This window comes from Sminthopsis crassicaudata, chromosome 4 (genome assembly GCF_048593235.1).
Source record: "Sminthopsis crassicaudata isolate SCR6 chromosome 4, ASM4859323v1, whole genome shotgun sequence".
Classification (NCBI taxonomy): Eukaryota; Metazoa; Chordata; class Mammalia; order Dasyuromorphia; family Dasyuridae; genus Sminthopsis; species Sminthopsis crassicaudata.
Window position 1 is genome coordinate 32,362,200 of NC_133620.1, and position 27,250 is coordinate 32,389,449.

The 27,250-nt window shown below is 38.7% G+C and overlaps 1 protein-coding gene across 1 annotated transcript in view; it reads left to right on the plus strand.

Annotated features, from left to right (window-relative positions):
* Positions 1-16,140: 16,140 nt before the first annotated feature.
* HFM1 (helicase for meiosis 1) overlaps positions 16,141-27,250 on the plus strand; it is a 98,902-nt gene continuing 87,792 nt past the window's right edge. The window contains exons 1-2 of the mRNA XM_074264655.1: positions 16,141-16,229; positions 26,457-26,540. Of these exons, the coding sequence (XP_074120756.1) occupies positions 16,204-16,229; positions 26,457-26,540 (110 nt within the window). The 5' untranslated portion in view covers positions 16,141-16,203. The remainder of the gene's footprint in view (positions 16,230-26,456; positions 26,541-27,250) is intronic.

Here is a 27,250-nt window from a genome sequence, read left to right on the forward strand (position 1 = left end):
TTAACAGGGTCGATGAAGTGCAGATTTCTAAAGGATAGCTTGTTGTTCAGTCATTTTTCAGTCGTTTTCTGACTCTTTGTGACCCCATTTGGGGTTTTCTTGGCAAAAATATTGGTGTGGTTTGCCATTTCTTTCTCCAGCTGATTTTATGAGATGAGAAAACAGGGGCCATAAGGCTAGTAAGTGTCTAAGGCCAGTTTTGAACTCAGGAAAATGAGTCTTCCCAGCTTCAGACCCAATTTATGTATGTGAAGGATATTCAAAATGTATTTTATTTCATTTAGTTGGTTAAACGTGTGTGGAGGAGAGAAAGGAGAAAGGAAAAAAAAGGGGAGGGAGTATTATATAGAAGGAAATTAAAAACTAAAAAGAATGGTAGTTTTATCACACCTTATAAATTATTGACATTCAAATAAGAATATAGGACCCTCCTCTGTATCTTGAAATAAACACAAGTCTAAATCATTGGATTTATGTGTATGTGTGCTCACTTTCTGTACTTTTAATTATGTAAAATCAGTTGGAATAAGCCTTGAAACTTTTGCAGTTGGTGGAAGGAGTGACTACAGTGATGAAATCCCATCTCCAATAAGGTCCCAAATTTAGGATTATGCCTTTTTATTCTTTTTATACCCTAAAACCAGATAGATTGCAAGTTCCTTGAGGTAAGGGATTATAATTTATACTTTTTTTTTTTTGTCTAGCACTTAGTATAAAATAGGCACTATTTTTGTGTAAGCCCTGGAGTTGGAAAGACCTGAGTTCAAATTTTACCTCTAATACTAACTAGGTCTATGATCATGGGTTAGTCTCTTAACTTATGTGAGCTTCTGAGAACTCTCAAGATTTATCCACAAAGTACTGGAGAGGGGGGCTGGGAAGAACTTTTACTTCACATTGTAGACATAGTGACTTCCCCATCCACTTAACAAACCCAGATCTTCTTATGTATAAACTATTGTTCTTTTATAAATATGGAATTTTAAGAAATATTTTACTTTGTGTAAATGGAGTGATTGGAAATGTATCAGTCACTTTGAGCTTTATTTTATGGAACTCTGAATGTAGGTAGAAGCGTGCTAACTTCCTATCTTCTTTGGCAAAGTGGTTTGATCACAAAGAGTGTTATTTCATAAATTGAGGACCTGAGAGCAATATATGCACCTTAGATATGTGCATAACACAACCTTCCTGGGTCCACAAATTGAGGGCATCATGGAAGGCAATAAAAGTTGGTCAGCCCTAATTGAACTCTACAAAATGGGATGTCAGAAAATCCATGAACTTAAAAAAAGAGACATCATTTTAAATTTCATTTATTTTGGCTTACGACAGGACGCATCTCAACCTTATTATCCCTGTAGGGCTTGGCATAGGTTGAGGGAAGTATTTATCTCACTATGGCTGACATATCTCATCTTGAATTCTTTTCTATCTGCCTCCTTTCCAAAACAAAGGACATAAAGTAGTTGGAGCATCAGTCATTTATATTCTGGGGGTGTTTTTTCAAAAGAACTGAGCTTTTGTTTCTCTTGTCCGACCTGTGGCAGAGGGTACTAATGAGCAATGGAATGACCTAAAGGCATACTATAGTTAGGAAGAGAAGAGAGAATTCAAGATACTGAATGTACCACAAGATGAATTCTTGGATTCTGAATAATGGAGAACTGGACAAAGTAGAAAGAAAAAGAAAATTGTATTTCAGACATTTTCTAAAGCATCACTGTTTTTTTCCCCTAAATGAAAGGGGTTTTGCTAAAGGAAAGTAGTCACTGATAGGGAGCTAATAAGTACTTATTGATTGATAGATTATTTACTTCTGTCTTTTTTAAAAAATTAATTTGAAAGCCTTGAAAGTCAATGACAATTTCCTTGTGATAGAAGCCTAAGTGTTTCTGTGCTCTTTGGAGGAGTGTGATCTTAGGAATTACAAATCTTATTTCTAATTAAAACCATAGTAAATGATTTTGAGATACTTGAAGAAATGAACTGAAGATAATTTATATTTATAGAACAGTTTATAGAAACTTGGAGAGGCAGAATGATGTAGTGGATATAGAATTGATCTTAGAACCACAAAGACCTATGTTCAGTATCATCGTGCCTTAACACATACACTGACTGCTTGATGTTGGGCAAGTCACTTAATGAATAGGTCATAAATTGTAAAGAAAGTTTCTTAAAGAAAGGGACTTTCCTCACCTGGAAAATGAAATTCCTCGTTCAATCCCTATCTCTATTAAAAGATTTTAGATCTAGAACTGGCTGGATTTCAGAAGTCACCTAGTCCAATCTCTTCACTTGACAAATTAGGATTTGCTCAAAATCACAAGGATAGTACCAGAAAAAAGATTTCAACCCATCACCTCTGAGTCCAGAGCCAGTACTTTTTCCATTGTGCCTGTTGTACCGCTCACTCCACTATCAGCTTCTCTATCAAATGAGAAAATAATAAAAATGGAATGAAATGAATTAAAATGAATTGGCAGATGTGAGAATTTCTCTATCAAGGAAATAATAACATCAAGAACTCATTTGTTTTTAAACATGAAACTAGTTCAGCTCTACACATTTATACATTTAAATATGAACAATTGCTGTTAGAAAATAGTGGATGTAATTTTTTCTTTCAAACTCCTTGAAATGGAAATAGCTTTTATTCTATTTTTTTTAAAGGTTAGAAAGCCCCCTAGTGGTAAGTGGGTTTATTATCCAAACCATGTATGTAATTTGAGTTACCTAGTAATGTAAAAGAGAACATGTCCCTAAGATTACAGCTGATTGGAATTAAATTATGTTAGGGTCCAGAGAAAAATCTTTGATGCCCTGCTCTTCTTCAAGACCCAGTTTTCTTTTTCTTTTTCTTTTTCTTTTTTTTTTTGACTCTGATCAAATTCTTTAATTTTTTCTTAGACAATTATGAAATAGAGATAATAATAATACCTACCTTATACAACTATTAGGAGGATCAAATAAAAAAATAACATATTTTGCAAATCTTATGTTATATATAATATTATTAATATTATTATAAGTAAGACCCAGTTTTCAAACACTGTTTTCTCATTTATGCAAAACACCTCCTTCTAAAATAATCATGCTTCCGGGGCTAAGGTTGTGCTAGAGGAGTCAATTGTTAAATTTTCAGCAAACAATACAAATCAGGGCTTTATTATTTTGTTGATTATCTGTGCTTGAGAAACCCGATGGAAAACTATGAATAATGAAGATTAAACTTATGTGTTGTAGTACATATTTTTTCCTCCTGGAGAGCTAGTTGTTAAATATTTACTAGAAGGTCACTGTGGAACCTATGCTTAACTTTGATGTGTTGGCTATCCTATGCCTCCTTCTGTGTAGCCCATATAGTCCAAGTTGATCATTATGTTATACTATACCAGATTCTCTCCATCAGGGGTTCTTAAGATGGAGTCTGGCTCCATGCAATATGAATCAATATTGCATGTCAAGATCTAAGTAAAGACCATTCTTCACTGGTTGGTTTGTTTTCCTATAAGGGTTGTTAAGTGGATTTTATGGAGTAATACAGATTCCGTTGAGGATCACTTGTAGTATTCTGGGGCTTGATTTATTTATTTATTTTTTAAATTTAGTATTTTACTTTTTCCCAGTTACGTGTAAAACATTTTTTTACATTTGTTTTTAAAACTTTGAGTTCCAGATTCTCTCCCTTCCTCCCTCTCCACTCCCCACTTCCATTGAGAAGACATGTGTGAAGTAATGCAAAACATTTCCATAAAGATCATGTTTAAAAGAACCCCCCCCCCAAACAACTCTCAAGAAAAATAAAGTGGAAAAAAGTATGCTTTAGCATATTTTCATCATAAGTCCTTCAAAGTGGTCTTAGATCATTGCATTGCTTAGAAGAGCAAAATCTTTCACAGTTGATTATCCAAGGTTTTGGTTTAGCCAGTCCAGCATAGCATCTGCAAATAGGAGCATCTAGAAGATTAAAAATTTTTTTTAAATTTAATTATTTAATTTAATTAATTTTTACAAAAATTTTATGCATAGGTAATTTTTCAGCATTGACAGCATCTAGAAGATTTAAAAAACACAATAAAATGGATTTAAAAGTAGAAAAAATATTGTAGCACATCTAGGATGAATTAGTTCCTATTAAGCATTGAATTTAGCTCTTAGCTTTTTTGAGGTTAAGAGAAAATAAGTAAATATTCTTATTATTTGATAAAAAGGCTTTATTCAAGTTCATCTTGAGAAAGAAACTTCATCCTGTCTCTGAATTCCAGGGAAAATTATTGAATTCATTGCTATTTAATCAACATTGGGTAATAAAAATAATATACATCTTCAACTATAGTTCTAATGTTAGTCCAGGAATATTATTCAAATGGGAATTTTTTGTATTGGCTCTGTATAAAAAAATCAAGGGAATAGCATTAAATCTTGACTCAATGAAATTTTTTCTGCAGGAAACTATGATAATAAAGGCCAGGCTACATTTTTTTCTGCTGATATCATTTAGTAAAGGAATAAGTCTTAAGGAACACAGAGAAATAGTCAACCTACCTAACAGATGATTCATCCCAAATATTAGATATCTCTAATATTAGATACCTGTTACAAATTTTGCTATAATATAGAGCATCAGGGCTGTGGATTAAAGAATTATATTTTAGATCTCAGATACATGAGTTGTCAGATTGACATTCTTTAATGAACATTGTAAAGCTTATGAAAGTTCAATAATTCACTTTGGAAGCTATGAAAATTAGGATATATAAATCCTAATGCAATGCCTGACCATATCACTCCTATACTCTCAAACTCATTGCTTATACAATATAAATTCTTTAACCTGGCATCAATGCCTCCCACATTCTGACTTCAACCTATTTGTATTATATTCCAAGTCTCAAATCTTCTTGACTGTTAAAATGTTTCTCTACCTTGAAGATCCAGTTCAGGTGTTAACTCCTTCAGGAAACCTTCCTTCATTCCTCCAGATTTTAAGTGGCCTTTATTAAATGCTCAACTTGCAATGTAATTGTAACCAATAGGTGTCACTGTGAGGCAAGGTTTGGTTGTATGTTTAGTTTTTTTCAGTCATTTCTACTTTTTTAATGACCACTTTTTTGTTTGTTTTTGGCCAAGATACTAGAGTAGTTTGCCATTTTCTCCAATTTATTTTACAAATGAGTAAATTGAGGCAAAAAGGGTTAAGTGCCTTGCCTTAGGTCATACAATTAGGATGTATCTGAGGTCAAATCTGAACTCAGGTGTTCTTAACTCTAGACATGGCACTCTATTCACTGTGCCACCTAGCTGCCCATATGGCTGTATAAGACTAACCAAAAGGAAAAACAAACCAAAAATCAAAGATTCTCTCTTACTTGCTCCCTTTTACTAAGGAAATAAGGAACTGATTCCTTACAGACCAAAATTTTCCTCCCATTAGGTAGCCTTAGAGTCATGATTTCTTGACTACCATCTTTAACTTACTCTCTTAGCGTTGAAGGTTGGAGTTTTGGCTGAGGGGTATTCTATTAAAGACTCATTTTTATAAAAAAGACTCATTTTCACCTAACTTACCTCTCCTAGGTTACCAATAATTCCCTAACTGTTAAACTTCATGTCCTTCTTGACCTTTGTGCAGCATTTCACTCTGTTGAGAATGCCTATTCTTGGTTTCTATATTAGTATCTTCTCTAGCTTATACTTGTATCTGTCCTTCTCCTTTGCTGGATCATTAACTCTCTTCCACCAATTAAGGATTGCTTTCCCCCAAAGCTTTCTTGGGGCCTCTATTCATTTCTTTCTACCCCTAAATCTTAGCGATTTTTATCAATTTCTATGGATTTTGTTGGATATATTACTGTATATTCAGTTATCATGGTTTATAACATTAAAATCAACTTTGCCTTTTCCTTCTTTCTTATCACCCATGTCCAAGACATATGTCAAGACATATTTTACATCCAGCCCCCCCCTTTTTTTTTTTAATCATTTATGTAATGACCACTCTAGTTCAGGCCTTTATCATCTCCCACTTTAACTATTGGAATAGTCTCTTAATTGTTTTTCACATTTTATCTCCAATCCATTAACCATATAGCTGTCAGAATAATCTTCTTAAAACACAAGTCTTCCTATGTCGCTTCTCTACTCAAAAATCTCCAGTGGCTCCCTATTACTTTTAGGACAAAATATACCTATTTTACCCTGGAAGTAAAGAAACAAGATTTTATTTAACACTTATGATATGCCAGGTGCTGTATGCTAAGTGCTTTACATATTTTATATCATTTGATTTTTACAACATCCCTGGGAGATAGATGCTGCTGTCATTGTGCCTATTTTATATCTGGAAAACTTTTACATTTTACATTTTATTAGTTTTCAAATGGAAGTTCTCATTTGAGTAAAACTAAAAATCCATCTTCATTATTTGACATGCTGATTTTTATCACATAATCCTGAATAAAATGAGATATTTATATTATATTTTAGCAAAGAAAAGCTAATGGGAACAATGCATAAAGACCTGAATTCAAATTATCCTCAAGATACTTCCTAGCCGTGTAACTCTGGATAAATTATATAACCTCCATTTTCCTCAATTTCCTCAAATGGAAAGGGGGGAAAATGATAGCACCTACTTCCCAGGGTTGTTGTTAAGATGGAATGTGATAATATTTATAACATGTTTAGCAAAGTTCTATGTATGTATTAACAATTGTTTTTTTTTCTTATTTTCTTGGTTTCTTTGTTTCTCTTCTTTCCCTCCCTTCTCTTCTCTTCTCTTCTCTTCCTTCCTTCCTTCCTTCCTTCCTTCCTTCCTTCCTTCCTTCCTTCCTTCCTTCCTTCCTTCCTTCCTTCCTTCCTTCCTTCCTTCCTTCCTCTCTTCTTTCCCTCTTTTTTCTTCTCTTCCTCCCTCCCTCCCTCCATTTCTTCCTTCCTTCCTTCCTTCTTTCCTTCTTTCCTTCCTTCCTTCCTTCTTTTTCATTCCAGTATGTAGATAATGAATCATGTTTCCAGTATGTAGATAATGAATGACATAACAGAATAAGTAGTGTTTCTGAAGTGGAGAATATGATATCATATATTTAGAATATATAGCCATGTACACTCAATATTCTTTGGGAGGCAAACTAATAAATTCAGTAGATACAGATCTGCCTTCTAGGATCTTACATGTGAGAATAGACAACTACCAACTAACACTAGCAAATAATATAGATATCATTATCAGACAATTGAAATAACCAACAAGTATTTATAATTTGTGCAAGTTTCTGTGGCTGAATGTGGATCTCTGTGGTTTGAATCTTTGTGGTTTGGAAGTGAGCCCTAGTTTTTGAATCCAAATTCTAAAGTTAGGGTTTCTAGATAGTACTGAGTCATAGGACTTGATCTATTTGAAAGCCCATAGAGACCAGTAAATTAAAAAAATCTATGGATTATACACATCAAATCCAGCAGTATATGATCAAATCCAGTTTTTTGGACCATTTACAAAAGAAGGGGGTTTTGTAGCTGGAAAGAATCCCATCATTTTGCAGGTAAAGCAACTGAAATTTCAGAAAGGTTAACTTTTCTGTGGTCACCCAGCCAGTTTGGAGATGGGATGGTGTAGTATTAAGAATGCTAGACTTGTAGCCAGAAAACACATGTATGTAGGTTGTGGGTATGGGGAAGGCAACTCCCACCATAGGGCCAGGTCTTCTTCTTCTGTGGGGAGTTCCCAAGACACTCTTGGGTACAATGTCTCTGCTAACCAGGTAGCTTGGCATTCCTAAGTCTGCTCCTTCCCACAGTTGGCTTTTTTCGCTCTGCTCCAAAGAAATTTAACCTTAAAATTGATATGACAACAAACATATAAAAATGTATTCAGTATAAATATTAATCTAACAAGTACAAATACACATATACAGACACATATATGGTGTAAATACATGTGGGAGGGAGGGCAGTAGCATTTGTGGGAATCAGGCAAGTTTTCATGCAGAAAAAGATGGGTGGAGAATTGAAAAGGGAGTAAAGAGGAAGTGAATTCTAAGCATGGAACGACTACCATTGCAAAGGCATGGAGATGAGAAATGGAGAGTTGGGTGAAAAGAACAGAGAGAAATGACAAATATGAAAATGTGTTTTAAAAAATTGCATATATTTAACTTAGATTACTCTCTCTCTTGGGGAGGGGGAAGGGAAGGGAAGGAAAGAAAAATTTGGAACACAAAGTCTTATGAAAACAAATTTTTAAAACTGTCTTCATATGTATTTAAAAATAAAATTCTATTGAAATTTTTAAAAAGAACAGTGAGAAAGCCTATTTTCTGCATCATACAATACAAAAATGATGGGAAATAATGTATATAATAAGAATGGAAAGATATAGTGGAGAGAGGTTAAAAGAAGCTTTAAAAACTAAACAGAGGAATTTGTGGTCTATGATTTTTATCCTTTTTTTTTTCCATTATTACTCTTGAGATTCTAGAACTTTTGTTTGTCCAGATAAATACTGTTTTAATTTTTTCTGGCCCTATAAAATTTTTAATTTTTTTAATTTTAATTTTTTTTAGTCCTATAAAATATAAACTATTCCTTTGAAAATTTAATTGGTCAAGCATCAAAGAAGTAAACTAATTTAAGTAGCATTGTTATAGTGATAACGTACCCATTCACAATTCATGTTTCTCTATTATTTTGATCTATTTATGCAAAGAGTTTAATAGTGGGATTCATATAGTCCTTAGCTGAATCTTGTAAGACACACTTCAGAACATTTTGAAGCATTTATAGTTGTTTTGAATGAAATCCATGTGGTACAGAGGATAGAGCACTGGACTTGATATCATCCTGAGGTGAAATCTGGCCTCAAAAACTTATTATCTATGTGACCCTATAAAAGTAACTTACCCCGCTTGACTTAGTAATTCATCTGTAAAATGAGCTGGAGAAGGACATAGCAAACTACTTCTAGTGTCTTTGCCAAGAAAACACCACTTAGAATCACCAAGAGTTCGACATGACTGAACAATTTAACATCATCTCTCTATAGATCTTCCTACTGGTTTTTTCTGGTTATATATAGGAATGGTGATGATTCATATGGATTTATTTTTTTTCCTGCTACTTATTAATTATTCTAGTGATTTTTAGTTGCTTCTCTGTGGTTTTCTAAGTATATCTAATACAATCTGAAGAAAACGAGTTTGTTTCTTCTTTGCTTATACTCCTTCCTTCAATTTTTTCCTCATATCTTATTGCTAGCACTCTATTAAGTGGTGAATGGGTGGATGAGAATAATTTGTTCCAATGGCCATGTTCCAAGTGGCTGAAGTAGGCACTGTGGAGCACTTAGACCTTGATTAGATATTTAAGAGACACCAAGGTCATTCAATACATCCTGGGCCATCTTGCCCTGGACTTTGATGACTCTGGAAGAGAAAATGAGACTTGACAGCTTTGTATAGCTCTGTCTTACTTAAATCTAATTCATGTGTGAGTCCAGTCCTCACTCTGCAATGTCACTGATCCTCTTTGAAAATGAAAGATGAAAAACAAACTGTATCTAGCTCAGACAGAATTTGAATCATCTCGGCTATCTTTTTGCCATCCTTCCTGCAACCTCACATGATGCTATTCTTCTCCCTATTTTCCAGCCAAATTAATTTTCCAAACCTAAAATCTGGCAGACTATATTCCATCCCATGATTTGCAGAGAGAAGGGATTGGAGCTGGGGCTGTTAGATACATAACAGTGCTATTTTGTGGAGTTCTATTTTCATTCCACAGACCTTTGCCGGCAGTTAGCCTTGCATTACTGCTCTGAAGTGCTGCTGGATGGACAGTCAGAAACACCTGTAAGTCAGGAGTTTCCCGGAACAGATGTCATTCAAATAACTTTCAGTAGTAGTGGATTGCAAAGTCTTAGGTCTGCCTAATTCTGTTCTTTGTTGCTGGTTTTTCTAGCACAGCCAACTATTTATGTGAGCTTCTTCCACTGTCAAGAGGCATGCTACTTAGGAAATTCCCCTGTCTCAATATAAGAACAAATCTCTAAACTCTTAATTTGCCAAAGCAAAACTTTCCAAGAAATTCTTCTTTCTTTAGGAGGTTGGATTCTGGATCTCACTGCCTAGAAATTCCCTTTATCTGGCTAGAAGACCAATTCCAGGACTCAAATTTAGTGCTGTTGAAAGAGGTAACCTCAGGAGCTCTCATAATTTGTCCACGTAGTTCTTCAGTCCAGAGCTTCAACGTGGTTGGGATGATGCAACACTGTCTCCATAGAACTGAAACAAGTAACTCAATATTGCATGAACTTTCCTCTAGGGCCTTATAGGCAAAGCACATTTCTGCTTCAGCCATGTACTTTTGCCACAAGGCAACCATCACTGTCTCCTGTCCTCATATTATATGCTGTGATCTCAAGGTTCTCTGTAAAAAAAATAAAATAAGAAAAGGGATAAAAGAAAAAGGGTCGAATTGTCTGTCAGCTTTCTTTTATAGAATAACACAAAAGGCTGGCTGTCTTCCTAAGATTTCATCCTCAAAAGCATCTTGAAGTAGTCCCCATTAGTGAAACCTATAATCCAATAAGGACCAAAGGGAAAACCAATCAAAAGTTCCAAACAAAGATTTATCCCCCTATAAATTCATCACCCATCACTTACTGTGGGTGAATAATGACATCTTGAGTTTATTCTTGTAGTTTATTATTTATGTTATTTATAGCTCATAAAGCCATTAAGGGAGAGTTTTGTGTTTCACCACCATCTTACAAAAACACAAATTAGAGGAAAGAGGAAGGGAATAATAGTTCAGATGGGCAAGTTGAGATAAACTCCTTCTGAGAATCTCTCTAGAAAGAACAACTATAAATCAACTTTGACATTTTGCTTAAAAACTGTTCAGACTATTTTTTAAACAATTTGTAACTTAAATAGAACATTTCAGTTTTGTAACAGATTTATATTTGGAGAGATGTTCATTTCCCCTATTTGCATATAGATCACTGACCTATAATTTCTTAGTGTTTTTGATCTTCTAGTCACATTCTTTAGAACATGCAGGTTTATGACTTGCTATATGATCTTTGCAAGCTGGAAAGACTCAAAACATATGGCAGATCAGATGTTAAGCTTGAGGGAAATCAAAAATTAAATTCTTTCAGAGATGTTTAGAAGCAGCTTTGCTATATATTTTATGTGATTTCTGTATACAAATGGGGAGGGAGAGATGCCACCTGGGGATGAGAATCTAAGAAGAAAAATAGCTTTAAAAATAAACTGTTTGTGTTTTTGTGTTAGACTTTAAAGTATGGTCAACTCACAACAGATGGTGCAATGAAAAGGGAAATCTTTCTGAGACTAAAAGATTTCTAAAAAAAAGATACTTTTTAAATTAAAAAACAAAAGGAACAAAAACAAAAACATGTTGAATTTTGAAGAGTGAACTTCTCCATGATCACTAAGTTCCAAATCAATAAAAACTTCCATTTTCCTTATATTTGGAGAAAAGTCAGTTATGCATCTTTTTTTTTTTTTTGTATCATCATATGATTTCAGAAAAATGGTCTTAAAAAAAGAAACTTGACTGGATTTCAAGTCCAAGCCCGTAAAGCAATTTATTTAGTCAACACTAGCCCAGATGACTTGTGATATAAGGCATTTTGCCTGGAAAAGGAAACTTCCCCCTTCTTCTCCCATGGCAGTCTGCCCAGCACTGCTTGTGTGGGTGGATTAGAAAGTGTGAACGCGTGCTTGTGGGTTTTGGCAGTATTTTTTAATATAGTATTAATTCATTTTAAAATCAAGAGTTTCAGGTTGCTTGCTAATTAGGAAAGAAAATTAGGAGAACAAAGTTGCTACTTTTCCATTTTGCTATACCTATTTCAGACATCTATGAGAGAAAAGGTGGTGTTTTTGTTCCATCCTGTCTGACCCTGTATGACCCCATTTGGGGTTTTCTTGGCAAAGAAAGATACTGGAATAGTTTGCCATTTCCTTCTCCAGCTCATTTTACAGATGAGGCAACTGAGGCAAACAGGATTAAGTCTGAGGTTGGATTTGAACTCAGATTTTTCTGACGACAGGCCCAGTGATCTATCTACTCTACCTGCCCTGGGAGGAAAGATATTGTTTAGTAATTAATAAACGCTAGACCCAAAGATTTAGAAGTGAGAGGAAGGGATCTTTTCCCTTCCTGGTCATGAAATCTATCCCTTCTTTTTGCAGAGTTATTGAAACATGGAGGAATTTACTAAGTCAGGTGGGCAGTTAAGTGTCTGAGAGGGCATTTTGAATCCAACACCTCTTGCCTCCCTATCCTAGTGTCCTTCCTAGTAATCATATTACCTCCTTTATTCACCTATATCAATGCCTCATGGAATAACTCTCTGCTTCCTCTCTTAATTTTTCTTCTTTTAATGCTTAAAGTGCTATATAAATATCAGCTACTGTGTTAATTCCATTTATAACTGTATCTATAGTTGAGAAGGAACCCATATTAATCCCTTCATACCAATCTCCCTGGAATTTTCCTAAATCCTATGCACTGCCTTTTAGCAGCTGTTCTCAGCCAAAAATGTCCTTACCTATACCCAGTATAAATTTTATTGCTTTATTCACAGGTTGAGAAACAGTAATTCTGATTTTCACTAGTTGTTCCCCAGCCTTTCTACAATTCTCAAGTTTTCCCTCACTAAAATCATTTACATTCCTCTTTTTATCTCCTAAATTGTTAAATATAAGTGGAAACTTTCCCTCTATTCATTCAGTTTTGTGCATCCTCAACCTACTTCTCTTAAAGGTTAGGCAAAGACCTGCTAGTTAATAACATTTTTGAAAAATCTGCTTCAGATTCTCATACTAGTTTGGTGAATAAATAAATTCTGACTTCTTCTCAAAGGGGCAAGAAGTCTACATCTACACTTTCAAGGCTCTAGAGTATCCTAAGAGTTTCATGAGATATCCATTGCTATTGGCTTAAGCCTCCCCATCCAGAATGTTTTTTCCCCATTGTTAGGGACTAATGGCTAGCACTCCAATTCTATTTAACCCCTTAGCATCTCTTAAAATGGGATTATTTATGACACAGTTGACTAAATATGCAGCATTCCTGCCCCAATATAACAAGGGACATACTTATCCCTACACCACCCTGGTCTTTGGAGGGAGTTTCTAAACAGTACTGGTCTCACCAAATTCTCCTCTCAGTTACTACTGGCCCAGGACCAGAATGTTGCTCCTGAAGGTCACTCCTTGCTCCTCTGGGCATCCGAATTGCTCTCTCTGAAAACATTTGAACTAGATTCTAATTTCCAAATTCTTGTGGCTTGATCTCCTGACCTTTCAAAATTCCCCAAAATGGAGATTCTACTCCCTTCATTTAGAATGGAAAAAAGATATCTAAAAATGCCAAGCTTTGAGACCTATTTCTTGGGGCAACTGTGGATGACTTAGCTATTCTGATCAATGCAATGATCCATGACAGCTCCAAAGGCCTCATGATGAAAAATGCTATCCACCATCAGAGAGACAACTGGAGAATTCTGCATGCAGATTGAAGCTTTTTCCCTTCCTTCCTTCCTTCCTTCCTTCCTTCCTTCCTTCCTTCCTTCCTTCCTTCCTTCCTTCCTTCCTTCCTTCCTTCCTTCCTTCCTTCCTTCCTTCCTGACGAGGCTCCTTCCTTCCTTCTTCCTTCCTTCCTACAGGGAGGGGGGGAGGGGAGGAGGCAGGAGGACGAGGGGAGGTGAGGGAGGGAGGGGAGGGCTTCCTTCTTTCCTTCTTTTTCTCTTTATTACCAGGGAGAGGGAGGGCAGGGGAGGAGGAAGCGATCTCTTTTTTCTTTATTCTTTTTCTTTTTTCTCTTTTTTCTTTCCTCCCCTCACCCCTTCCCTCCCTCCCCCCTCCCCCCTCCCTCCCTCCCTCCTTCCTTTCCTTCCTTCCTTCCTTCCCTCCTTCCTTCCTTTCTTTCTTTTCTTCTTCCTTCTTTTTCCCTTTTTCTTTTTTCTCTTTTTTCTTTCCTTTTTTCTTTTATTCTCTTTCACCCTCCCTCCCTCCCTTCCTTCCTCCCTCCCTCTCTCCTTCTCTCCCTCCCTCCCTTCTTCCCTCCCTCCCTCTCTTCCCCCTCCCTCCCTCCCTCTCTCCCTCCCCCTCCCTCCCTTCTCTCCCCCCTCCCTCCCTCCCTCTCTCCCTCCCCCTCCCTCCTCCCTCCCTCCCTCTCTCCCTCCCCCTCCCTCCCTCTCTCCCCCCTCCCTCCCTTCCTCTCTCCCCCCTCCCTCCCTCCCCCCTCCCTCCCTTCCTCTCTCCCCCCTCCCTCCCTCCCTCCTCCCTCCCTCCTCCCTCCCCCCTCCCTCTCTCCCTCCTCCCTCCCTCTCTCCCTCCTCCCTCCCTCTCTCTCCCCTCCCTCTCTCTCTCCCTCCTCCCTCCCTCCCTCCTCCCTCCCTCTCTCCCTCCTCCCTCCCTCTCTCTCCCCTCCCTCTCTCTCCCTCCTCCCTCCCTCCCTCCTCCCTCCCTCTCTCCCTCCTCCCTCCCTCTCTCTCCCCTCCCTCTCTCTCTCCCTCCTTCCTCCCTCCCTCCTCCCTCCCTCTCTCCCTCCTCCCCCCTCCTTCTCTCCCCCCCCCTCTCTCCCCCCTCCCTCTCTCTCCCTCCTTCCTCCCTCCCTCCTCCCTCCCCCTCTCCCCCCTTCCTCCCTCCCTCCCTCCTCCTTCCCTCCCTCCCTCCCTCCCTCTCTCCCTCCTCCCTCCCTCTCTCCCTCCTCCCTCCCTCCTCCCTCCCTCTCTCCCTCCTCCCTCTCTCCCTCCTCCCTCCCTCTCTCCCTCCCTTCTTCTCTCTCTCTCCCTCCTCCCTCCCTCCCTCCTCCCTCCCTCTCTCCCTCCTCCCTCCCTTCTTCTCTCTCTCTCCCTCCTCCCTCCCTCCCTCCTCCCTCCCTCTCTCCCTCCTCCCTCCCTCCCTCCTCCCTCTCTCCCTCCTCCCTCCCTCCCTCTCCCCTCCCTCTCTCTCTCCCTCCTTCCTCCCTCCCTCCTCCCTCCCTCTCTCCCTCCTCCCCCCTCCTTCTCTCCCCCCTCCCTCTCTCTCCCTCCTTCCTCCCTCCCTCCTCCCTCCCCCTCTCCCCCCTTCCTCCCTCCCTCCCTCCTCCTTCCTTCCCTCCCTCCCTCCCTCTCTCCCCCCTCCCTCCCTCCCCCTCCCTCCCTTCCTCCCTCCTCCCTCCCTCCTCCCTCCCTCCCTCCTCCCTCCCTCCTCCTTCCCTCCCCCCTCCTTCTCTCCCCCCTCCCTCCCTCTCTCCCCCCTCCCTCTCTCTCCCTCCTTCCTCCCTCCCTCCTCCCTCCCCCTCTCCCCCCTTCCTCCCTCCCTCCCTCCTCCTTCCCTCCCTCCCTCCCTCCCTCTCTCCCTCCTCCCTCCCTCTCTCCCTCCTCCCTCCCTCTCTCCCTCCTCCCTCCCTTCTTCTCTCTCTCTCCCTCCTCCCTCCCTCCCTCCTCCCTCCCTCTCTCCCTCCTCCCCCCTCCTTCTCTCCCCCCTCCCTCCCTCTCTCCCCCCTCCCTCTCTCTCCCTCCTTCCTCCCTCCCTCCTCCCTCCCCCTCTCCCCCCTTCCTCCCTCCCTCCCTCCTCTTTCCCTCCCTCCCTCCCTCCCTCTCTCCCTCCTCCCTCCCTCTCTCCCTCCTCCCTCCCTCCCTCCTCCCTCCCTCTCTCCCTCCTCCCTCCCTCCCTCCCTCCCTCTCTCCCTCCTCCCTCCCTCCCTCCCTCCCTCCCTCCTTCCTTCCTTCCTTCCTATTTTGCAACATGGTGAATGTGGACGTATATTTTGCATGACTTCACATGCATAACTGAAATCACATTTCTTGCCTTCTCATTGAATAGGAGAGGTGCTGGAGGAAGGGAGAGAATTTGGATTCAAATTTCAAAAAATCATAAATAAATACAACTTTAAAATGAGTTTTCAAACTTTATTATTGGGAATTTCTATGTCTGTGGAGAGATGATGTCTCAATCTCAGGCTCGGATGTCTGTTCTATACCAGTGAACCAACCTAAGGGAAGGGAGGGGAGCCCGAGCCCTGGGGCATCAGTGACTCGGAGCTCAGCTCTGCTGGTCTAGTCCCGGCCTGGGGGCGGGGCCAGGTGGATGACTCGGGGCTCGGCTCCGCCTGCCTCGGAGGTGCTGAGGCCTGAAGGCCGGTCCCTGACAGACTCGCGAGGACGACGACTGCGGACAGATGGACGCTCCCACTGACCCCGAGAGGTAAGGACAGCCGGGTGCGCCCTGAGTGCCACTGCCCTCTCCGGTCTCAGTTTCCTCACCTGTAAAATGAGTACTTGGAAGCAAAGGCGTGGAAAGGACGTCCGTTTCCGGGTCAGAGGAGCCAGGTTCAAACCCAGCCTCTGCCCCCTGCTGCCCCGTGACCTCGGGCGGCCCCCAGCAGTTCCCTAGGCCTCAGTTTCCCCACCTGTAAAATGAGCATAAGAATTGTAGCATCGGCTCTCTCCTTGTGAAGATCACGTGACTAGCAGTCGTTCACGCTTTGTACACTTCAGTGATGTGTGAACGGGAATTGTTCTGAGTGATAGCAGCTGATTGCTCAGGTATCTCTGGTGTATTTCCAGTTTTTAATGAGCACATTCGCAAACCATTTTGCATATCTTAAACTGATGCATAAGTATCAGTGGATTTATTGATCAGGTATCTTTCTGACGCGTTTCAGGTTTTTTAGTGAGAAAATATTTCTAAAGTGCTTTGCAATCGTAAAGTGATGCATAAATACTGTCATTGGAAATGACAAATTGGAAATGATTCAAAAAGCTGACATTTTCAGCTTTTTGAGACTTTTTGTAAAGGACTTTGCAAAATTAAAATGCCTAGGTGTGAACTACTTTTAATAATGGCGTCGTGGGATTTTTAGTCCCGAGGGGCGAGCTTTCCTTTTAGGGCAGAGGAGTGGGTGTAGACCAAATAAAAGAGCATCCCCTAGTGGTCCTCAGACTTTTTAAATAGGGGCCAGCTCCCAGTCCCTCAGACTGTGGGAGGGCCGGACTACAGTAAAACCCCGCCCCTCAGCTCATTTGCATAACCGGGTGCGGGCCAACCCCTGCCCCTAAACCATCGTGTAGGTGTGGCCTGCGAAGGATTGAGCCCCTCCCCTCTCCGGTAAGATTGAGCCTCGTCTATACCACTCAACTTTTGCCGGTGACGTCCTCCAGACTTAAAGCGCTATGGATTTCTGTCAAATCAGTAATCTTTTTATGTCTTTGTGGATATGAATAAATTTGATGTAAATAAATTTGAAATAAAATAATTGTAAATAAATTTGAAAATGTAAATTTATAAATGAGCATTATTAGAAATGTCTAAGGATAATAGAAGTTTATTTGCAGAAATAAGCGTAGGTATAGGTACGAGTCCCTAATGTACTTGCAAAATAAGATTAAGGATTTAATTGCAGTTTCAGTTGGTGGGAAGACTTCCTACATAGATGAGATAATGAAGCTAGCAAATTAAAAAATTTTGATAAGTAATCATAGCAAAAATAAAATTTTTGAGGAAATATATGAAAAAATATCTTTGGCCACGTTTATAGTTTTTTTTGTGATAAATATACTACAAATTAAAAGTAAAGCCTTACAATAATCTAAGCTAAAAACTTTAAGAACTCATTTTAAATCTTAATTCTAACAATTTTCTTAATATAAACATGCAAAAATGTAATTGCGTTCTTGCATGCTCCATTTTAATGTTTATTTATATAGTGAAGATAATTCCAGAATTCCTCATCTCTCAGGATACTCACAGAGATTTTGTTATATGAACTTTGAACTACAAAATAGTTCACATAATTACATTGAAGCTCTAGGTATTATGGGGTAAGACTTCAAATTTATCCCAAGAGTGACTTAAAATTATATTTTAAATCAGTGTATTAAAGGTGAAAGCAATGATTGTTTTCTTACATGAACCCCTTCCCTCTCCAAAAAAAGAATTGCTAATTATATATCAAACCTTGAAAGAGGAGATTTTATTTTGGTAATTTGGCTCTGTCGGAAGTCTGGTGGAATCTTTTCCCTTTATTTGTAATTTGTTTATTTTTTCCCATTTTCAGTCTCTCAGTGAATAAATAAGAATCATGGGTACATTTACTGGCAGAAGATGAGCAACTTTTAAGCATGTTTGGGGCAGCTTGGGCCAAGTGCATTGTTTCTCTTCAAGTTTTATTTTAGAAAGTTCTTTTGGTAGCAAGTGGAGTATGGAGGCAGGTCCTCCGGAGCTGGAATGGCCGGCCTGAGCCTGTAGCCCTCCTTTGACACCCCTGGGACCTTGGCTGAAGCATTTCCTTTTTCAAGTCCTTCTCTGCTAATAGCTGAAAGGGCACACTTTATCTGGTAATTTTAAACAATAGCTGCATAAGTCTTGCACCCCAACTACATTGTATTAGTTAGTAGTAATTAATTAACCAAACTCTTTGCAGCATTCTCTTAAGTGCAGAGAATGGTGGGGAGCTAGATCCCTTGCCCTGTCACTAATTAGAGAGAGGTTGAGTCAGTCAGTTAGTTCACCTTATTAGGCCCTGTCTTCTTATCTGCAGTCTTAAGGGGCTGCATTTGCTGCTCTTAGGAGCCCTTCAAGCTCAGACCATCCATGTCCAAACTAGGACTTTACCTAAGACCTCTCTAGAGTCCCCTCTGCCCTGAACCTTAACCAGGATGCATCTGATGGTGTTCAACCCCTGTCAATATTTTGGAGGAGGACGACTTAAAAAGAAAAGGTATTCCCTAAGGCAGGGTGAGCTAGAAAAGGGAAGGAAACACATCAAGAAGCTAAAGGAAGAATTTGATGTATGAAAAAGGAAAAGAGGTGTGGGACTGTCAAGTGTTAAGAGCTGTTAAAGATGTTCTGTCATGTTGTTAATGGCAGCTAAGCAGGGGGATCGTAATCTCCCACAAGGGTTTAAAAGATAAAGACTGAAGTTCCCAGTTCTTGTAAGTATAGAGAGAGCAGGGAGGAATTGCTAGTAACTTTCTCTGAGGACGCCATCCTTGTCCTTCTGGCCTGGTTAAGTGATCATGTCCAAAATGCAGGCTGGTCTCCTACAAGAGAATATGAAGGGGCTGGAAATGATTCTTCCACCTCAGGAGATCGGGGACATGTTTCTAGATTTCTAGATGTAATCTAGATTCAAGATTCTAGATGCCGTACCAGGAGGAAGGGAGGAAAGATTACTTCACAATTGAAGAAGTAATATTAGGGGGAAGATGTGGGCTGTTTTGAGAAAACAATTGCTTGTCACCGTCGTCTTCTTTTTTTTTTTTTAACTTTCTTTTTTTATTATAGTTTTTTATTTACAAAACATATGCATGGGTAATTTTTCAACATTGACCGTTGCAAAACCTTCTGTTCCAACTTTTCCCCTCCTTCCCCCACCCCCTCTCCAGATGGCAGGTAGTCTAATAATATGTTAAATATGTTAACGTATATGTTAAATACAATATATGTATACATATCTATACTGTTATCTTGCTGCACAAGAAAAATCTGATCTATAAAGAAGGTAAAAATACCTGAGAAGGAAAACAAAAATGCAAGCAAACAATAACAGAAAGAGTGGAAATGCTATGTTGTGGTCCACACTCATTTCCCAAGGTCCTCTCTCTGGGTGTGGCTGATTTCCTTCATTAGTGAACAATTGGAACTGGTTTGAATCATTTCAATGTTGAAGAGAGCCACATCCATCAGAATTGATCATCATATAGTATTGTTGAAGTGTACAATGATCTCCTGGTCCTGCTCATTCCTCTTAGCATCAGTTCACGTAAGTCTCTCCAGGCCTCTCTGAAATCATCCTGCTGGTTGGTTGTTTCTTACAGAACAATAATATTCCATAACATTCATATACCACAACTTAGCCATTCCTTAATTGGCGGGCATCTCTTCAATTTCTAGCCACTACAAAAAGGGCTGCCACAAACATTTTTGCGCATACAGGTCCCTTTCCCTCCTTTAATCTCTCTTTGGTATATAAGCCCAGTAGAGACACTGCTGGGTCAGAGGGTATGCACAGTTTGATAACTTTTTAAGCATAGTTTCAAATTGCTCTCCAGAATGGTTGGATCCTCACAGTTCCACCAACAATGTATCGGTGTGCGTCTCATTATCTTTTCCTGTCATCCTAGCCAATCTGACAGGTGTGTAGTGGTATCCCAGAGTTGTCTTAATGTACGTTTCTCTGATCAATAATGATTTGGAACACCTTTTCATATGACTAGAAATAGTTTCAATTTCTTCATCTGAAAATTGTCTATTCATATCCTTTGACCATTTATTGATTGGACAATGGCTTAATTTCTTATAAATTTGAGTTAATTCTCTACATATTTTGGAAATGAGGCCTTTATAAGAACCTTTGACTATAAATATGTTTTCCCAGTTTTTTGCTTCCCTTCTAATCTTGCCTGCATTAATTTTGTTTGTACAAAAACTTTTAAACTTAATATAATCAAAATTTTCTGTTTTGTGATCATTAGTGATATCTAGTTTTCCTTTGGCCACAAATTCTTTCCTCTTCCACAGGTCTTAGAGATAAACTCTCCTATGTTCTTCTAATTTATTTATAATCTCATTCTTTATGCCTAAATCTTGAACCCATTTTGACCTTATCTTGGTGTATGTTGTTAAGTGTGGCTAAGTGCCTAGTTTCTGCCATACTAGTTTCCAATTTTCCCAGCAGTTTTTGTCAAATAGTGCATTCTTATCCCCAAAGCTGGGGCCTTTGGGTTTGTCAAACACTAGATTGTTATAGTTATTGGCAGTTTTGTCCTGTGAACTGAACCTATTACACTGATCAACTAGTGTATTTCTTCAACTGCTTGTCTTCTAAAAAATGATTGTTAGTCACTCAACATTGATTGTGTGCCAGCCATTGTGCTAAGGACTGAGAATAGAAGGAAAGGCAAAAAAGGCATTCCTTACTCTCTGAGAGCTCATACAAGCCACAGAAAGTTCAGGGGATGGAGAAGAGGGAAAGCTCCAGTATGGATTACTAGAGAATGCAGCTCACTGGGAAATGCTGATGTGCTTTTCCTGGGTGCGTTGCATAGTAGAGGATCTGGGAGCAGCTTCCTCTGTGTGCTTTCTACCTTTTCCAGGCAGAGGGAGTGAAGGGCCCTGGGGAAGGGCCTCTAAAATCAGATGAGAGATCAAGAAGAGCTTAACTGGAGGTGATAAATTGGGATATTAAATATATTTTTGATAATGATATTTCGATATGATTGGTTTTCTTTGTAAATCTCTATTTTACTCATTTAAAAATATCATCCCAAGTAATGGTCCTTAGACTGGCAGAAGGATCTAGGATACAAAAAAGTAGATTGTGAGGCTTTTTTTTTTTTTTGCTCTAATACATGGTGACTCTTTGTGAAGGTGCCATATATAGCTGAGGAAAAGGCATTATTTTTTTCTCTTCTCACTGAATTTTCTCCCGAGGTCTATCACATCTAACTTTTCCTAAAATTGTATTCAGCATCTTAACTTGTTTCTTGTTTATTTTGTGGTTAGATTTATCTAGTTCTGAGAGGGAAGAGGGAAGATTGTTCACTACTATAATTTTACTGTCTATTTTTCTTCTACATGCATATATATATATGTGCATGTGTTTGTGTGTGAGAGATAGATTAGTATTATATTACTTCTTTCATTGTTTATGGTACCTCTTAACAAATGTAGTTTCTCTGCTTGTATCTTTTAATTAAGAATATTTTGGAACTTGTGTCCAATTCACATTTTTCTTTGAGGCTTTGCTTGTAGCTATTTTCTCATCATTGTCTTTTGAGTTTGAATTTTGCTTTTTTTTTTTGTCCAGATAGTAACATTTTATATTCAGGTTCTTGTTTTTGTTTTTGCTCATTTTTCCAGATTATTGCTTGACTTGTTAAAATTGAGCCCTGCTCCCAAGGTGGTGAGAACATTGTCTCAAGCTCCAGGTTTTTCATGCTGCTATTTGCAGAGCTAATTCTGGGGGTCTCTAAGTTTTTGGTAGTTCCAAGGTAATATGATCTAAGAAGATCTTGATCATTGCTCTTCTGACCTGTGCTCGGGTTTTTACCCAGGAAAAATCCTTGCTCTCTTATAGCTGCTAGTATATTCCGTTTGGATCTGGAACTGTGACTAGGACCCCTACTATCCTGTAACCTCAAATGCTTGTACTCCTCCTGCCTTGGAACTGAGACCAGAGTTGCTTCTTAAACAACCAGAAGCATTCTTGTCCATTCTGAATCTATGACCTGGGCCCCTGCTCCCCTCATGCTGCTCCTGTTTTTCCTTGAATTGTACTGGGTAGTACAACAGGATCCTGAACCCAGCACTAACAAAGATGCCTCTGTAATTTCTTTCTGATCAGTCATCCAACCTTCTTCATCTCTTGTAGTCTGATGTAGCTGTCTCAGAGGCCTAGTGCTGGTGCTTTCAAGCCCTAGAACAACCATCATCCCAATGAGATAGACCGTTCCTACTGACCTCCTAAGTTTTCTGGGGCTGAAAACTTGTTTTACCTTAACCTTTTGTTGGTGTTGCTTCTTTAGAATTCAATTTGAGACATTTTTTAGAATTGTTTTTAGAGGAATTAAAAGAGCTCAGATTTCTGCCTTTACTACACCCAGATAGTTATTTTTCTGCCTGACAGCAAAAATAGAAATCTGTTGTATTCTAGCTCATTTAATTAAGGCATACTAGAAAACATCCCAAGATGAATCGGAATACATAACTGCTCTCCATATTTCATGATTCACATAAGTGCAAATAGTGTTGTTGGAAGGAACCTAAAAAGCATTAACAAGATTACTAACATTGGGAATGAAATTGAGTTCCATTGGAGTATAGGTGCCAGTCCAGGAAAGAAAAGTAGGTTTTGAAATTGAATGAATGGCCAAGAAGAATAATACTGGGATTCCTGGACCAGTGCTTAACATGTAGGAATAACAGACTTTTCGATAGGTCATGAAGTATCTCTACAAAGATTTGTCAGAATTTTTTGTCTACAGTCTTGCAAATCTAATACAAAAGACTTTAAACCAAGAATATTATGGAAGGGAGAAAACTGCTTATGAATATTCAATAACCTAAGTATCATGGAAAATCACTAAAATAGGAGAATAGCCTCTAAGGATAGAAAGAAAAATTTCAAGAAAGGAGCCTGTAGTAACCTATGGCCTCAAATGTCTGTATAAATCATAAAGAGGTTTTTTCGATTTTGTACTTTTATCCCCAGTGCCTTGCACAGTGCCCTGGTACATTGTGAGCCCTGCTTCTAGTGGGGTGAGAACATTGCTCAACCTTCAGGAAAATGCTTTCTGGTTGCTAATAAGGAAGGTGAGTTAGAGATCTGTTGTAAGAGAAATATTGACTCCCTTAAACTGGGCTAGTTTTGCCTTAAAAGGTAATGGATCTTTTAAAAGATGTTATTGGCTCAGGAGAGTAAAGCTCAGACCATTGCCTGTGCACATCTCACAAATACATCTCAGGATCAGTGGCTTCCATCCTTAGTCAGCTTCGGCTGGTTTTCATGAAAAATGCAAAGGCAGATTAAATGGTGGTCAACTAGGGCAGTGCTGTATCTTTGTTGACTCTTCTTTCTCTGCCATTGATAAGGAAGCATCTTTCAAATCAAATTAACCAAAAGTTTATTCATTTTGTTGGCTTTTTCATAAAACCAACTCTTGATTTAGTTTATTAGCTCAATAGTTTTCTTACTTTCAATTTTATTAATCTTCCTTTTGATTTTTAGAATTTTGAATTTGGTATTTAATTGGTGATTTTTAATTTGTTCTTTTTCCAGCTTTTTTGGTGGCATACACAATTCATTGATCTCCTTTTTCTCAATTTTATTCATATAAGTATCTAATGATATAAATTTCCCCTAAAAACTACTTTGGCTGCATCTCATAAATTTTGGCATGTCGTCTTATTATTGTCATTCTCTTGGATGACATTTTTGATTACTTCTATGATTTGTTATTTGACCTATTCATTCTTTTTGGAAATTAGATTATTTAGTTTCCAATTACTTTTTGATCTATTTTTTCCATGGCCCTTTATTACACATTTTTTTAATTGCATCATGATATGAAAAGGATGCGTTTACTATTTCTATCTTTCTGCATTTAATTGTGAGATTTTTATGTCCTTATATGACCTTTATGACCTTATATGGTCAATTTTTGTGTAAGTGCCATGTACTACTGAGAAAAAGGGATATTCCTTTCTATCCCCATTCACTTTTCTCCAAAAGTCTATCATACCTAACTTTTCTAAAATTTTATAAATTAAAACTTAACTTATTTAACCACCTTAACTTCTTTCTTGTTTTATTTTTTTGCTAGATTCGTCTAGTTCTGAAAAAGGGAGGTGAAGATCCCCCACTGCTATAGTTTTATTGTACTAGGAAACTTCTTTGTTGGATATTAGATGGACTACAGATATCTCATTTTTATTCCAGTTGTGGGCTTGAACCACTGAGGAAGTCTGGTCTATATCAAGGATTTCACAAAGGAGGCAAATGTAACCTCCTACTTGTCATTAATAATATGCTCATGATCCTATAATAACTTATAAGATGAAATACTAGAAGCAGAGGGAAAATATCATAGAATACATATGGATAAAGATATAGAGGGGTGAAAAAGAATGATTTTATCATCATTTAGGGTATCATCAAGGTTTCTTACAAATTATCTGGAGATAGAGAAGAAATAAATGAGGATTTTGGGAAATGGATCACAAGCCTAGCATGGTATCATGACAGGTATTTAAATTATTTACTCATCATGGAATTTTTTCTGTCAAAAGCAGCTAATATTTTCTTAATGTGAGCTAATAGCTGATGATAATTTCATTCTTGAATAAATTAAGTAACCACTTAGTGAAAATTCTATTTTGGATTTGATTCTTAAGAAGAAGGAGTAATTGTGTTCTGGGTTAGAAATGATAGATACCTTGGGAGCTGAGTATTTGTAGTAGGGAAGAGGATAAGCACTTATAGTGTCTGCTATGTACAAAAGGCTGTGCTAAGCACTTTTACAAATATCTTTTATTTGATCACAACAATTCTGCAATATAGGTATCATTATTCTCCCCTTTTACAGTTGAGGAAACTGAGGCAGAAAGGAGTTAGGTGACCTGCCCATGGTCACACAGCCGCTAAATGTCTGATGTAGAATTTGAACTCAGATCTTTCTGATTCTAGGTCCAGTGTTCTAGTTCCTGTGCCAGCAGCCTAAGAGAACAGAGCCTGCTTGCCATTGTCTGACATAATCTCAACTAAAATTGTTCAGGGGAAAATCAGCTCCTGAGATATAGGAAGCTCTCAAGAATGAAATTTTGAAGACCCGAAGACAAACACTTCTGAAGAGGAAATGGAGAGAGAGAGAGAGCGATTGAGAGAGAGAGAGAGAGAAGAGAGAGAGAGAGAGAGAGAGAGAGAGAGAGAGAGAGAGAGAGAGAGAGAGAGAGAGACAGAGAGAGAGAAAGAGAGACAGAGAGACAGAGAAAGAGAGAGAGACAGAGAAAGAGAGAGAGAGAGAGAGAGAGAGAGAGAGAGAGAGAGAGAGAGAGAGAGAGAGAGAGAGAGAGAGAAAGAGAGAGAGAGAGAAAGAGAGAGAGACAGAGAGAGACAGAGAGGGAGAGAGACAGAGAGGGAGAGAGAGAAAGTGTGTGTGTGTGTGTAGAAACCAATATAGATGCAAAGAGACCCAGTCAGCCCACTTAGCTCTTAAAAGGTGGGCACAGGATATAGAAACTGGAGTAGGGAGACAGAGGATGAATATGAAAATATGACGCTGCACTACAGAAATAAAGGCAAAGTTCAAAATGAATTTAATTTAGCAAGGGAAGCAAAGGAAAACAAAAAAGAGTCTTTTGTTTTTAAGTTCTGTTGGGGACAAGAGGAAGGCCAGGAACCCTGCCTAGAGCTGGCAGGATGATGATTTGCTGGGATCAGAGAAACAGCCTTTGGACTGAGAGGACAGAACAAAAGTGGCCAATGGGGAGTTGTAAGTGAGGAGTTTGTGGGAGAGCCCCTCATTTCCTTTATGAGTTCAGTGCCCTGGGCCTATTGGACTGCTTCTGCTGATTCTAAAAGAACTGACAGACGCCATTGCTGAGCCACAGATTGTGGGGAGGATTCACGGTCCTGGCTAACATGGCTTTATCAGAAATAGGTCTTGCCAAACTAACCTTATGCCCTTTTTTGGACAGGATGTCTAAACTAGCAGTTCAGCCTAAACTAGTCTGTGCGGAATGGAGTATAGTTAAGTGACTTGCCTGGAGTCATACTTACTGATTGTGTCAGAGGTGTATCTTGAATATGTTTCTCTGATTCTAAGACTGGCCTTTTATCATTTATAATCAATTACTCTCACACTTAATTGGAAATGTTTTTCTGAAACTTTGTCAAAAGCTATAAACTAATTTTGATTTCTTTTAATATAGACAGAGAACCATCCCATTTTCAACAGATAATTGCCCTTTTTCATTGAGTAGTTTGTTTTTTGTACGACCAGATCAAACTGAAGAGTAAGTATGCCACATAGAAGCAAAATATTGTTTTTAAAATATTCCTGGCTAAGGACTTTTTGTTTTATGATTCTCTTTGTAAATAATCACATATTTATAAATCTGCAAATTACAAATGAAGATTTGAAAAATGCTTAAATTGATCTTATTTGATGTTAAATTGATTCAGACTAAAGCTGAGTTAGAGCTTGCTTGGATTGCTTACATATCTGGATTATTGCTTTTCCTATACTTTTTTGGGTCAGGCAAATGAAAAAAGTCATCTCCAGGACTGATAATTTGTCCTGGATTCATCTGAGATGGTGCATAGACATAGGTATTGTTAGAAACACACTCTTGACACTGGAAATCAGATATCAATTTCTTCTTCTTTCTTCTTAAAGAAGAATCCATTTCTGACATAAGCAGGGTCCGCTTCTCTTTGGGAAGTGGGAGCCCTGAGCACAGAAGTGGGAGAAGTTTTATACTTGACCAGGTGTAAGATGTATTAGCAGATCAGTTAGAAAGTAGTCCAAGTGTGAGCTAATAAATACCTGGTTTGAGGTGTAACAGAAAGAGAGAACAGAGCAGAAATATTCATGTCTGACAAAGGAAGAACCTGCAGATTGTGGATTCTAGCTGAATTGGAGTCACTGAAAAATTGATCTGAGTTGGGAAGCAAGGGCTGTCATTGACATGGGAGTAGATTTGAGGAAGAAAATGGTAGGTCC